At 32.0% G+C, this 13,460-nt stretch overlaps 1 protein-coding gene across 2 annotated transcripts; it reads left to right on the forward strand.

The window, feature by feature from the left end:
- Nucleotides 1–1,344: 1,344 nt before the first annotated feature.
- Nucleotides 1,345–13,180, forward strand: LOC103971127 (beta-hexosaminidase 3-like). 2 transcript variants are annotated; one of them, XM_065153758.1, is made up of 15 exons: nt 1,345–1,608; nt 1,703–2,115; nt 2,517–2,591; nt 3,359–3,394; nt 3,483–3,594; nt 4,103–4,173; nt 4,362–4,492; nt 5,211–5,276; nt 5,531–5,631; nt 5,963–6,022; nt 6,631–6,664; nt 10,907–11,005; nt 11,082–11,141; nt 11,798–12,048; nt 12,760–13,180. In XM_065153758.1, exons 2-15 carry the CDS (start codon nt 1,780–1,782, stop codon nt 12,924–12,926), a joined length of 1,599 nt encoding a protein of 532 aa, XP_065009830.1. In that variant the 5' UTR covers nt 1,345–1,608; nt 1,703–1,779; the 3' UTR covers nt 12,927–13,180. The 2 variants fall into 2 exon arrangements, with proteins under 2 accessions (XP_065009830.1, XP_065009831.1); XM_065153759.1 differs by lacking the exon at nt 10,907–11,005 and having other exon boundaries at nt 1,346–1,608.
- Nucleotides 13,181–13,460: the final 280 nt, after the last annotated feature.

Here is a 13,460-nt window from a genome sequence, read left to right on the forward strand (position 1 = left end):
TTGGGACAACTTGTTAGGTAAGAAATCATCATCTTCAATTACCACAAAGCATATAAAAACAAACAAATATATATATATATATATATATATATATATATATATATATATATATATATATACAAATAAATATATATTTATTTATGTCTAAAGAACTTGAAAACTAATAAAAACTTATTATAATCAATTTATTTAGTTGAAGATCCAAGTGACATTAATACCTTCAGGAGATATACTCCTACAAATTAGTAAGTTTTTTACTTACTACTTTAAATTCAAGTTTATAATGAAGTATTTAAAGGGTGTTTTAGGTATTTTAATATTTGTTAAACTCATTAGTAACAATGACCAATACTGAATTAGCCTGAGTTTATTGGATAGGTACCATTGGGAGTGACATATATGAAAGATTCAAATATTTGAAGAGATATATATAAGATGTAAAATTTGGAGGGTTATATTAAGTAGTACATAAGATTTTGGAGCAGCAAAAGTATTTTTATATGTTATTTTCTTTTTAGTATTTGGGGTAGTAGATATATATTTAAATATATGTATGTATACCATATGATAAATAGAATTGTCTCTATATGTGCTTATATGTTTTCAAAAACATAAAATAAATACTTGAACTGTAGTTTCTAAAATAATTAAATCAATATTTTAATGGGAAAAAAAAAATACAAATATCATGAAAAAAAAAAATAAAATCCACATTATCTTGTCTACTAATGATCAACAATTTTCATCTTAATTTAGAAAAATATGAATGCAATCTAATTTCGGTTTTGGAAAAATTATTTTTTATTCCCATTTTGTATCTACATACATGTATATATATGTATATATTATGTGTGTAATTGTGGGTGTCATAAAAATATTTGTATGTTATTTTTTTGTATTGGGGTAGTGATGCCTCTAAATATATATGTTTAAATAATTACTTGAAACTCTATTTTTTAAAATAATTATATCAAAATCATAATGGAAAAAATATAAAAGATAAAGAAAAACACTAAACTCCATATTATTTCGTCTATTAAATTAATTATATTGTCTCTAGGTTTTAGCAGAATTATATTGTCTCTAAATATATATGTATTGCATGTGTATTTGTGTGTATATTATATAAGTATTTATAACTTGATAAAAAAAAAGAGATTTGGTGTTATATATGTCGGCTAAATAAGGCATGACAGTAAAAAGGCGTGACTGTGCTGTGGCAGACGAGCAGGTAAATCTGCTCTCGCTCTCTCTCTCTCTCTCTCTCTCACGCATTCTGCCTGGCCACCAATCCAAGGAAGTGAAAGAAGCATCCAACACAACCATCACTACTGCATTGCCCACGCAGAGATCCACGAGCAAGAAGCTCTGCCATCCCAGAACTGCCCCTCGACTCCTCTCTCTCTCTCTCTCTCTGATATCTGCAACTTTATCCTTTTTTATATTCACATCTTAATTGCTGCGTTTTTGTCTCCATCCCTTATTAAAGAGATTCCTTTCCTTCGTTAACACCCTTCTTGTCTCTGCATCTCCTCCCTTCCCCTGGTCTCTTCGCTCAATCCCTTCATAATATCCCTGCTGCTGGAACAGCAAAGCTATCAGCTTCAGGTTGTTCTTGTACTTGTTATTGTTGTTCTTCTTCTCAGAATGGCGCTCTTTTCCTTGCATTTCTGAAACTATCAGTTTCTTGCATCGAAACCAGATCTTGGTTCCACCTCTTTGCGTCCTGGCCATCTGCATTGCTCGGAGTGCTATAAAAATCGCTCCTTTCTTCTCATAATGCCGCTGGCGGTTGGAAGCTGGGCTCGAGAAGTCCTCCTCTGCGTTGGGTTGCTTGCTTGGTTGTTCGTGTTGGCATTTGGTGGAGAGCATGACGGCGTTAACATCTGGCCGATGCCCAAGTCGGCGAGCCATGGCTCCCAGACGCTGTTCTTGAGCAAGGATTTCGTGCTGTCGACGCAGGGAAGCAAGTATGGAGACGGTTCCGAGCTGCTGAAGGAAGCATTTGACAGGATGATTGATGTGGTTGAAGTGAATCATATCGTTGATGGCCGCACGCCAACCTCTTCGGTGCTTGCTGGCTTAAATGTGGTGATCTTGTCACCTCAAGATCAGGTATTTGTTCTTCATCGTCCATAATTTGGCCTTTACTTAATCGATTGACCATCTTTGGGGAGACTATTTATTGTCGCCATAAATTTGGAGAAAATAATTGCTACATTATCATGATTAGTTTTCGATTAGTCAGATATTGTTGTTGTTGTTGTTGTTGTGTGTTTCGAATTACATGAATTATGACTCTTTATATTATTATCCTTCACTGATTAGTACATATATGTGAAGTAGTGACAATTTAATGTATGCAAAAAACTTGTGAAATGCTGCCAAAATTCATTCTTGATATAATTAGTATCTCTTCATATGTTTGATTGGAACATAGATTTCTTGAGTAAAAAGTAAATCCTGTAGAGGCATTACTTTGATGGTCTACTGATACAGTTTTTTTTATTTTGCAGCTGAATTTTGGGATCGATGAGTCCTATAAACTGGATGTTCCTGCTGCTGGGAAACATGTGTATGCACGTATTGAGGTAGATGAAGCAATAACTTCTTGAAATTGTCACCAAAGAGTCCAAACAATCCATGTGTTTTCCAGGAACATCATATGTTCAGAAGTGCATATTCCAATTTTCATGAAAATTTGAGTTAGTTTTTAGCATAGTTATCTGGAATTTTTGTTTGGTTCTTCTTAAATTCCATTTTGTCCTCTGAACTACACTTAAATTCTGTTTTGTCACTGTGGGAAATTTATTTTAGTCCATAATAAATTTGTCGAGCATAACAAGAAAATAGAGATCATCTTCTGGACAAATTGGTCTGGTTGCAAAATTTAACAGAAATTAGTAGGTCTGACACAAGAATTTTAGTTGTTTCGCTTTTGATTTTGGTCTCAGTGGAGTCTTTTCTGCATTTGTCAAGTTTCAATGGGATTGGTAATCTTTTAGTTACAGATATCTACAAAATGTACATATTGGCTAAGGATTGGCAATTGAAATATTAAAATCCTCTACTGAAATGCACTTCAATAAGGAAAAATGCCTCTGTTTCTGCTGATCAAGATCAGGATTGGCCAATTTCATGACAAAACATTGGTCTGAAAGAGGAGGGGAGTCATAAGATGATGCACTTATAAGCTTACAAGGATGCCACAAAGGGATTTGTTGTTCATTACCTCATTTGGTTCTTTTATAGTTCTAAATAAATGTCAATCAACCGTGTTGTCATAATCTAATGCAAAAAGATTTCTCATCTCAGTTAATTATTATTCTTAATCAATTCGCCATCATAACTTTTGCAGGCACAAACTGTTTACGGAGCACTTCATGCTTTGCAGGTAAGTTAGGCATTACGAAAATGGATTTCATTTGTAAAATATACTGTAGTAGATCTAACCAACAATTTGATTTTGTTTGATTTTGCAGACTTTCAGCCAACTGTGTCATTTTAATATCTATAAGAGAATTGTTGAATTACAGTTGGCTCCTTGGTATATTTTAGATCAACCAAGATTCCCATATCGGGGACTTCTTATTGGTAAATACTATTCCTTATAGATTTTTTTCTTTTTTAGTGTAAATTTTTAGGTCAACCTGAAAGGATACAGAAGTGTGTACATAGGTTTCTTATAACCAAGTTGCACACACATAAATGAACTAAGCTTGCATTAGAAACTTTTAAATCTACTATTTGTTATTTGTGTATGATATTCTCTTTGCTATTTTTGACAATTTCTGATAATTATCTAACAATGGAGAAATTAATAACTTTATGGAAAATTTCCTAACTCCATGTGATGATTCATGATAGTCTTCATGCATGAGTGAAAAAGTATCTGTTACAACCTATTACTGTGTATGTTGCAGACATCGCGGCCTTGTATATAATATCCTATTAGCTATCTTAAAAAAAATCTGATAAATAGTTAACAATTGAGAACTTCATGACTTTATTGAAATTTTCTTACCTCAATATGATTGTTCATGATAATCTTCATGCATGAGCAAAAAAGATTGGTCACTACTTGCGACTGTCTATGATGCAGATACATCACGACATTACCTACCCCTCCCAATAATAAAAGGTGTTATAGATTCAATGGCCTATAGTAAGTTGGTATGTTCATCTTTTCATCCTTTTATCATACACTTTCCTTTTATAATCCTTCTATCTGCGTTGCAGCTCATCCTCAAATTTTCATAGTATAGATTGTGTCATGTCTCTTTAATAATTATTTCAAATTCTCAGTATCTTTCATCTCTTTTATGTGTTTGTTCCATCAATTCTAGCTTACTGTCATACAGAATGTGCTTCACTGGCATATCGTGGATAAGCAATCCTTCCCCTTGGAGATACCATCATATCCAAGACTGTGGGCTGGTGCATACTCCTACTCTGAGCGATATACTAAGGCTGATGCTCTTGAAATCGTACAGTAAGCAATGAATGGCTACTTAAGCATCCTTTTCAAGGTTGTGATATGTTTGTTCTTGGAGATTGTCACACTGGCCTACCTCTGATCATTTACCAGCCATCTGTACCTAGCTCTCAACAAGAGATGGTGAATATGCTAGGGTTATACCTAGATCATTACAGGCATATGATTTTTTAGGACAAAAAGTTTGCATACAGATATATTTGAGTGTAACAGACATCTGAACTAAGAAGAAAGAAATTATTTTTTCTTATGTGATGTCTAGTTTCCTTTCATCAGTTGAAATATTTTTTCTTGCAATGTATGACCCATATAGTCTCCATCACACTACTGTTGTCAGTGTCTCTGCATCATCCCCTCATGCACATTTATCAGTGGCACATATGATCAGACTTCTTAAAATATACTTAAGTTTTAATTACATGCCAAGCAGGCCTACTTCTTCTCTGTGGTCATGCACACATATTAGTGGCACATATGACCCTCTGCTCTGATGAACATTGAACAAACCCCTAAGAATATACATTCTGGTGACAAGAATTGGGACAAAAGCTCCTGTATGATGCCTCACATGCATAAATTATCATCTGCACTTGTGTATGTTTTTAAATGGTTCATATGTGTATACCTGTAATTTATCTATCAGTATGAGTTTTATGGTGCTTCTTAGTTTCTTCATGACTGAATTTTTTGTACTTCTAAACATGAATATTTTCAGGTATGCAGAAAGAAGGGGAGTAAACGTGTTGGCTGAGATTGATGTGCCCGGCCATGCTCTCTCATGGTAGATAAAGTCCAAAGGCCTTTTAGCTCTTATTTTGTAGTATGGATTTAAAAATTCTTGAATTTTTAACTAAAAGAAATCATGTTGTTATTATAGTAACTCATACTGCTCTTGGTGATCATAGCCTGCATCTCCAAAGATGTCTTCTTTTCTGCAATGCAATATTCTTTTTCAATTTATTTGATTTTTCTCTGTGAATTGGGTTGGGAGTGATTACACAACCCAGATAAAACTCTATAAATTATCTTTTGTAGGGGTGTGGGCTATCCTGATTTGTGGCCCTCAGCTGAATGCCAAGAACCACTTGATGTCAGTAAAGAGTTCACATTCAAAGTAATTGAAGGAATTCTTTCTGGTAAATTTTCTTCTTCTTGCTGTTTGCATCTAATACAATACGGTTTCAGTGATTTAGATGTTAACAAGACTAGCCACACATAATAATCAGGTTCCCAGAGGCACCTGACAAATAAAGCCAGAACTTTCTACAAGATTAACAGCAGAGTTTGATCATATCTGCAATTGATAATATTGGATGAATACAATACAGTGAATTGATACTTTTGATGTGACTTCTTTTCTAAGAATTTATTCTCAAAGTTCATGTTATTTTTAGTTTAGAAAAGCAAGTTAGATTATCTTTCATGATGGTTGTTAGATGACTGACTAATTCCTGATTAATGTTTCAGATTTCACTAAGGTTTTCAAGTTCAGGTTTGTCCATTTGGGGGGTGATGAAGTTAACACAAGTAAGCTCATACATTTCCTGTTAATTGTAATAGCACCTCATTTGTTTATGCCTCAACATGTTCTTTTTAGTCATCATGGTCAGTGGTGGGCAAACTTGAAACTTCTAGAGACAACGGAAACTATCAAATACTACTTCACTGATTTAACTTTCTTTTTGGGTCATTTCTTGACATTTGATCTTTACAAAGTCACTTTTCATGTTTTCCTTTTGGACTTTGTTTTTCTACCATTCATGTTTCATTTGATGTCTCATACAAATAGCAAAAGATGGCTTTAAGAAACAATTGTTTTAGAAGTTTAGATACTTCAAATCAAGGTTTTAATTTTGGTTACTGGACCCAGACATATCGAGTTTCAAAAAAAGATCTGAAAAATAAAAAAAGGTTAGTGTCATCGTATGCCAGCTATATTGGGTGGCACAAGCCATGTACCACACATACCATCCGGTTTACTCTGGTCCACGTGCTAGTAGGTTACGGAATTAGTAAATACCGCTCATACCAAGCCACACCAGGTGATATTTTTAACTTTAATTTAATTTAATATTTTTAAGTATGCAAGTGTTTCTTTTTTTTGCATAATATACCACTTTTGTTGTGGATTTCAGGCTGCTGGACCAACACTCCTCATATAATTGAATGGTATGTATCCTTACAAACCTAAATTTCCACCTTTATAGAATTTATTAATCACATAGATCATAGTTTCTTCTACCTCTAATAGTTTTTATCAAGACAACTTCATTGTTTATCTACATTCATTAGAATGCCCATGTCTTTGGGACTTAAATTTTATAGTACATTTTCAGCCTTTAATTTCCATTCAAATTTCATATCAGCTTTGCCCACCTCTCTTGAGGAACAAGTTGATGATTACACTTAAGCAAATTTTCTTACTCAGTGAATTTATAATTGTTTTGGAACAAAAACTTATTAAATATCATGAGAGAAGGGTTTTTGAAGTTTGAAAAAAAAAAGGAAACTTAGGTTTCACTTTTTCTAAAAATTATCAAATATTTAGCATAACTTTGAAATGACTAACATGGTTCTAAATGATCATCATTTTTTATGGTATCGAAATAGGTGTTTTCATAATTTTATTCCTTTCAATATTGAATTTGTTTTATTTATCTAATTTTATCAAATTTAAGTTAAATTTACAACTACTTCAGCCAAAAAATCACTTGAATATTATCTTAAAAGGTTTTCTGAATTTTTATCCTTTTAAAACCTGGATCATACTATTTTTGAATGAGATTATACTATCTTTAGGTTCCTATTAAAGAAAATTTAACCCCATTAATTTTTTTAAAGGAAATTTTAAAAAAATTATAAGCTCAAATAATTATGTTTCTATTTTTAGTCTTTAAAATAGGTATTTTCACTGATTAAAGCCCTTAAAAGATTGAATTTGTCATTATCTAAATTAACCTAGTTTAAGGTGAATTTACAACCACCTTGCTCTAAAAAACCAGTTAAATATTATTTTTCTGAAGTTCTATTAAAAAATTATTTTCGAGACTAAGAGTTATATTATTTCTGGAGTCACATTAAAAACAGTATAATCTTATTAAAAAAGAATAAATCATGATCCACTTTTCTCAAAAACTATCAAATTTCCAAGATACTTTGGAAATGACTTACACAGAATGATTTTTTCTATTTTTTACCCTTAAAATGATGAATCTGTGTTAATTTTATAAATTTGGCCAATTTATGATGAATTTTCAACCACTTTACCCCAAAACCACTTGTATATTATTAGAGAATGTTTTTTTAGTTACATAGTTTTCAAACAAGGTATATTGTTTTTGGAAACCTATTCTAAAATAGTATAATCCTAATAAATAAAGTGTAATTAAGATAAGTCTTTAACATTGGTATTTTCACTGATTTCGATCCTTAAAAGGTTTAATTTGTGTATTTATTTAATTTTGGCTAATTCAACATGAATTTATAACCACTTTGAGCAAAAAAAACATATAAATATTGTTAGAGAAGATTTTTCGAAGTTGAGAGAAAATTTTTTGGAGACCTATCTTATGTTGTTTTAAAATGAACAAGGTCACATTATTTTTTAGTCCTATTAAAAAAATGGTGTAATCTCACTTTAAATAAATATAACTCAGATATCACATTTTAAAAAAATATATTAAAATCTCAGAAATTCTTAGAAATGATATACAAAGGCCCAAATGACCTCTTTTGGACAAAATTACACAATTTTTAATTTTATTAAAAAAATAGTATAATCCCATTAAAAAATAACATAACTTAGGTGCTAGTTTTCTTTTCTTTTTTTTGAAGTTTTAGGAAACTATGGAAATAATGTAGAAAGGTCTAAATGGCCACTTTTGGTTTTTAAGCTTTTAAAATGAATGTTTCCATTATTTTTAGCCTTAAAATGTTGAATTTATCTCATTTCAAAATTTTGTCCAATTTAATGTGAATTAATAACCACTTTGGGTCACAAAAAATGAATATCATCAGAGAATATTTTTAAAGTTTTGAGAAAATAATTTTGAAGTCCTTGCTTATATTATTTTTGAGATTTGATTTACACTATTTTTGAATATGATTGCATTGTTTTTATTATCGAGTTCAAAAATAGTGCGACTCAATTCAAAAATTTTATAACTCAGATCTCAATATTTCTATATTTTATGAAATTTTAGAATTCCTTTTAAATGACTTACAAAGGCCTATATGTATTTTTTTTCCTATTTCTAAGTCATTCAAATAGGCATTTTCACTGATTTCAACCCTTAAATGGTTGAATTTATATCATTTTTTTTATTTTTATAAATTTTGAAGTAAATTTAAACTATGTTGGGTATAAAATTACTTAAATTTTATTGAAAAAGTTTTTATAAAATAATAAAAATAAAATTTTGGAGACTCGAGTTACATTTTTTTAATCTAGGGTTGCATTGTTTTTAATCCTATTTAAAAAAAGCATTTAATGTCATTCAAAAAGACTATGAAGACTAGAAAACAATTTAACCCCATCCAAAAAGCCTTTAAAATAGGTATGAATATTTATTTTAACCGTTAAAGCAGTTCATTAAAGTCCGATTCCAGATAAAGTTCATTGTACTTTTATTTGATCCAATTTGGGTACCTCTATAGGATAGACCTCAACAGAAAACTCAAGACCACGATTATTAGTATACAAGTATTTTTAAATTTTTGAGAGAAAATTATTTTTTTAGATCAACTATTTTTAAATATGGTCACCCTGTTTTTTAGTCCTATTTAAATATAGGATAACCTCATTCAAAAAGAGTAAAAGTCAGGTCTAACTCTTTTTTATTTTCTAATTTTTAAGAACATAAAAAACTATTTACAAAGGCCTAAATCATCAAATAAGTATTTCACATATTTTTAAGCTTTTAAAAGGGCCAAGAGTCATTTTTTCAATTTTGACCAATATAAAATGAATTTACAACTATTTTGTACTAAAAATCACTTATATGTTATTAAAGAACGTTTTCTAAAGTTTTGAAATAATTTTTTTTGGAGACAAAGTTACACTATTTTCAAATTTTTAGGTTTTATTCAAAAATAGTGTAATTTAGGTCTAACTATTTTAGAAATATCCAAAATTTCACAAAACCTTGGAAATAATATATAAGACCCAAATGATCATTTTTCTTTTTTAATCTTTTCAAATATGAATTTTCATGTCATTGTTGAGACAACCTAATGGTTAATGCATTGTTGCAATATTAATTGATATAAGGTTCGACTACATGTTCGAGTGTCTTATACATTGTTTAATGTAATATTTTTTTAAAACATATGGTTATTAATTTTTTAAATCTTTGAAAAGCTCAATTTGTACCTTTTTTCAAATTTGATATTTAAAGTGAATTTACAATTACTTTAGGCCAAAAACTAGTGAATATTATCGTCGTATGTTTTCCAAAGGAGTTGAGTTACATTGTTTTTGGTTCTCATTTACAAACAATATTTCTTCATTAAAAAATAATGCCAATTCAGTCAACTATTTCAAAATGATCCAGGATTTAATAAAACCTTAAAAACATTTTGTAAAGGCTTGAAGAATCACTTTTTCTATTTCAAAATTTTAAAATAGATATTTTCAACTTTCAAAATAGATATTTTCACTGATTTTAGTCCTTAAAACATTTGTGTCAATTTTTTAGTTTCGACTAATTTGAGAAGAATTTACAATCACTTAGGCCAAAAATCACTTGTAAATTATTAGAAATTTTCTTTCTAAGTTTTAATTAAAAAATTGGATACTTGAATTACAATATTTTTAAATAGCATTGGACTATTTTTGAGTCCTATTATAAAAAATGTAACCTCAGTTTCACTCTATTCAAAAAATCATTAGATTATGTTTCTCTTATAAATTTGCATTCCTCCAATAACATTCAAGTATATTTCATCTCTTGTTCCTTAATCCTTCAGTAACTTTCGTTGTCTGACAAGCATAAAAAAAAGGTGTATCTGTCTGAAAATTGCAAAGAATTTTGGTGAACTTGTATGATTCATAGAGGTTTATCCATCACTCTTCTCCTAATCTAGCTTACAAAGTCATAACTCATATATGAAGATCTTACTCATATACAGAATTTAGTATGACTCTAGATAACACCTTTTAACGCTAACTCAGATAAACTTTAGATCAAGGTTCGTAATACCGTACCGTATCGGTATTTCGACCTGGGCTCGGTACCGGTACGGTACGGTGTACCGAGCACTGTAGCACTGCTACAGTGCGGACCGGTACCGGGCGGTCTGCGTACCGCTGGCCTGTTGGACCGGTATGTACCGCCCGTACCGGGCGGTACGATTCGGTATGGCAGACACTGCTTTAGATTATCTTCCAACATTATGTAATTTCTTTTACAGGTTGAATAAACATGGAATGAATGAATCTCAGGGCTACAAGTATTTTGTTTTGCGTGCACAAAAAATAGCATTATCACATGGATATGAAGTCATCAATTGGTATGAATTCTACATCTGGATGAATTGTATGTCCTCGGTTGTTTCTGCTCTAAAACTTGTGTTCCTTGATGAACAGGGAAGAGACTTTCAACAACTTTGGGAGTCAACTCAGCCCAAAAACTGTGGTTCATAACTGGTATTTTTTCTTGATCTGCCATGTTTGTTCTAATTGGTATCAAGCAATACATATGCTTTCAAATATGTCAAATGTAAGTTCTCATCATTAATGATAAAATACACATCAAATGTTGATTTTTTGGATAATAAATGTGGTCATTAACAACCCTCATGTAATCAGTGATACCATGATGATACTTGGGAACAGAGACCATCCATCATCCATTCATCATACTTGTAGTTGATGTTGTAAAATGTCTAATATTAGTCAAAATAAACATATTTATAAACTTTGACTATGTATTTGTATAGTAACAGTTTGCTTTTTCAAAATCCATCTTTTGGTCAGCATGACAAACTGAACAAACTAATGCAGCACAAACTTATCATCCAATGAGATCATATCATTATTTCTTATAGAATGTTAATTGCATTATGCTCTTGATGCCATTTTGTCTTTGTCCAATCTGTCTAGTCAAAACAAAAGTTATGATGATACACTATCTTACATCATTCAAAAACCTCATGTGTTTCCTCTCCCAGATCCTCACCTGAAAAAAAAAGAAAAATCAGAATGCATGTTGGAAATTTGGATTTATTTATGTGTACAACGATCCGGATCGATTGTGTTGGTGTCATCACTGTCATAAGACAATTTTCCTTGTGTGCTTGCAGGCTTGGTGGTGGAGTAGCACAGAAGGTGGTGGCGGCCGGACTGAGATGCATTGTGAGCAACCAGGACAAGTGGTACTTGGATCACTTGGATGTCCCATGGCAGAAGTTCTACATGAATGAGCCCCTTACAAACATCTCCACGCCTGAGCAGCAGAAATTGGTCATTGGTGGTGAGGTGTGCATGTGGGGAGAAAGTATTGATGCCTCTGATATCGAGCAAACCATCTGGCCTCGTGCTGCAGCTGCTGCAGGTAATACTGGCGAAAACTAAGCATTAAAATCTCGGTTAGATATCAGTTTCCATCACCTACCCAACCAATATAAGACCAGTATATATATAATTGAATAAAATAGAAAAACAAATTAAAAAGTAATGGTATTGTATCGCTATCGAACTATATGTTCCAATATCGGCATTCAGTCAGACAGCAAACATCAGTCCATGCATATTCGCATACAGATCAATTGAACATTTCAAAATGGTAATATCTTTATTGGTCTGACACTAGATGTGTGCATTGACAAATTCACAAACTCAGCATGAGTCCACCAACTTTTGTACATCTGAACTTGCATGTTTGTAGAACAAGTGATATCTTCTTGTGCATCCAAAGTGCTGTGGTAGTATAGAATATCAAACTTGCCAATACAAGATTTATGATATAGAGGTAAATAATTCTACTTAATTTTTTCATATAAAAGATTCAAGAATAACCTGCACCAAACCAGCCGAGTGCTACCTCTGCTGTCTCCTTACTTTGACAGAATCATATTATCAAGTTGTCTTCTTCAACATTCATGCTACTCATATCTGAAAAATGTATTGTGTAGTATCAAAAGCAGAGATAAAGATCAATACTTGTATAAACTGTTTGTCAAAATTCATGCCATTGTTAATTAAGTGTTTCTGATCATCTTTCGTGAATCTACCGAATTCTGCAATCGGTTTGTTTTTTCCAAAGAGAGGTTGTGGACTCCTCTTGACAAACTAGCGAAGGACCCAAGGCAAGCCACAGGAAGATTGGCTAGATTCAGATGTTTGCTCAACCAAAGGGGGGTTGCTGCTGCGCCGGTAGCAGGACCAGGCAGAACTGCTCCATTGGGCCCTGGTTCTTGCTACAAGCAGTGAACAGCCATTAAGATCATCGACAGCAGTGCTTGCATGATGCTAAGAGAGGATCAGCCATTGTTGCCGGCCTTTATGGGGGGTAAATTAGTATTTATATGACAATAGTTAATCAGTTTCTGCTGAAATCTTGCTGATTATTGTCATTCAAGCAAACCCAAAAAATAAAATTTCTGCTGTGGAGCAATGTGACATAATAATGTTTCTTTTTGTCGATCGTTGACATGTTTAAGATTAACAAATTAGTTTTCCTGATATCTGAGTTCTTTGCATCTTCGTCTTATTTAGTTCTATGCTGTTAGCAACAAAACAGTTCAAATCTCTCAGCAGTCAGATTTCTCATCTCTTTCCTATCTTTTCTTAGTTGTGTTTCTGGAAGCTATAGAAGATTGCCTTGTTGTGTTATTGGAGCAATACAATAAGAAAGCTATGGTATATAGTATTCTCAAGCAGTGTGCAATATAATCCTTGCTACAACACCAAACTATGGATTCACGCTATATGGATGCTTGTCTCGGACACTGACACAGTAATGCA

The sequence above is a fragment of the Musa acuminata genome, chromosome BXJ3-6 (genome assembly GCF_036884655.1).
Source record: "Musa acuminata AAA Group cultivar baxijiao chromosome BXJ3-6, Cavendish_Baxijiao_AAA, whole genome shotgun sequence".
NCBI lineage: Eukaryota > Viridiplantae > Streptophyta > Magnoliopsida > Zingiberales > Musaceae > Musa > Musa acuminata.

Excerpts from the sequence above, each read along its gene's own strand:
- LOC103971127 (XM_065153758.1), top strand. The coding sequence starts at position 1,780 with ATGCCGCTGGCGGTTGGAAGCTGGGCTCGAGAAGTCCTCCTCTGCGTT. Across the intron at positions 5,277-5,530 it reads CCCGGCCATGCTCTCTCATG|GGGTGTGGGCTATCCTGATT; the intron begins GTAGATAAAGTC and ends TATCTTTTGTAG. Across the intron at positions 6,665-10,906 it reads ACTCCTCATATAATTGAATG|GTTGAATAAACATGGAATGA; the intron begins GTATGTATCCTT and ends TTTCTTTTACAG.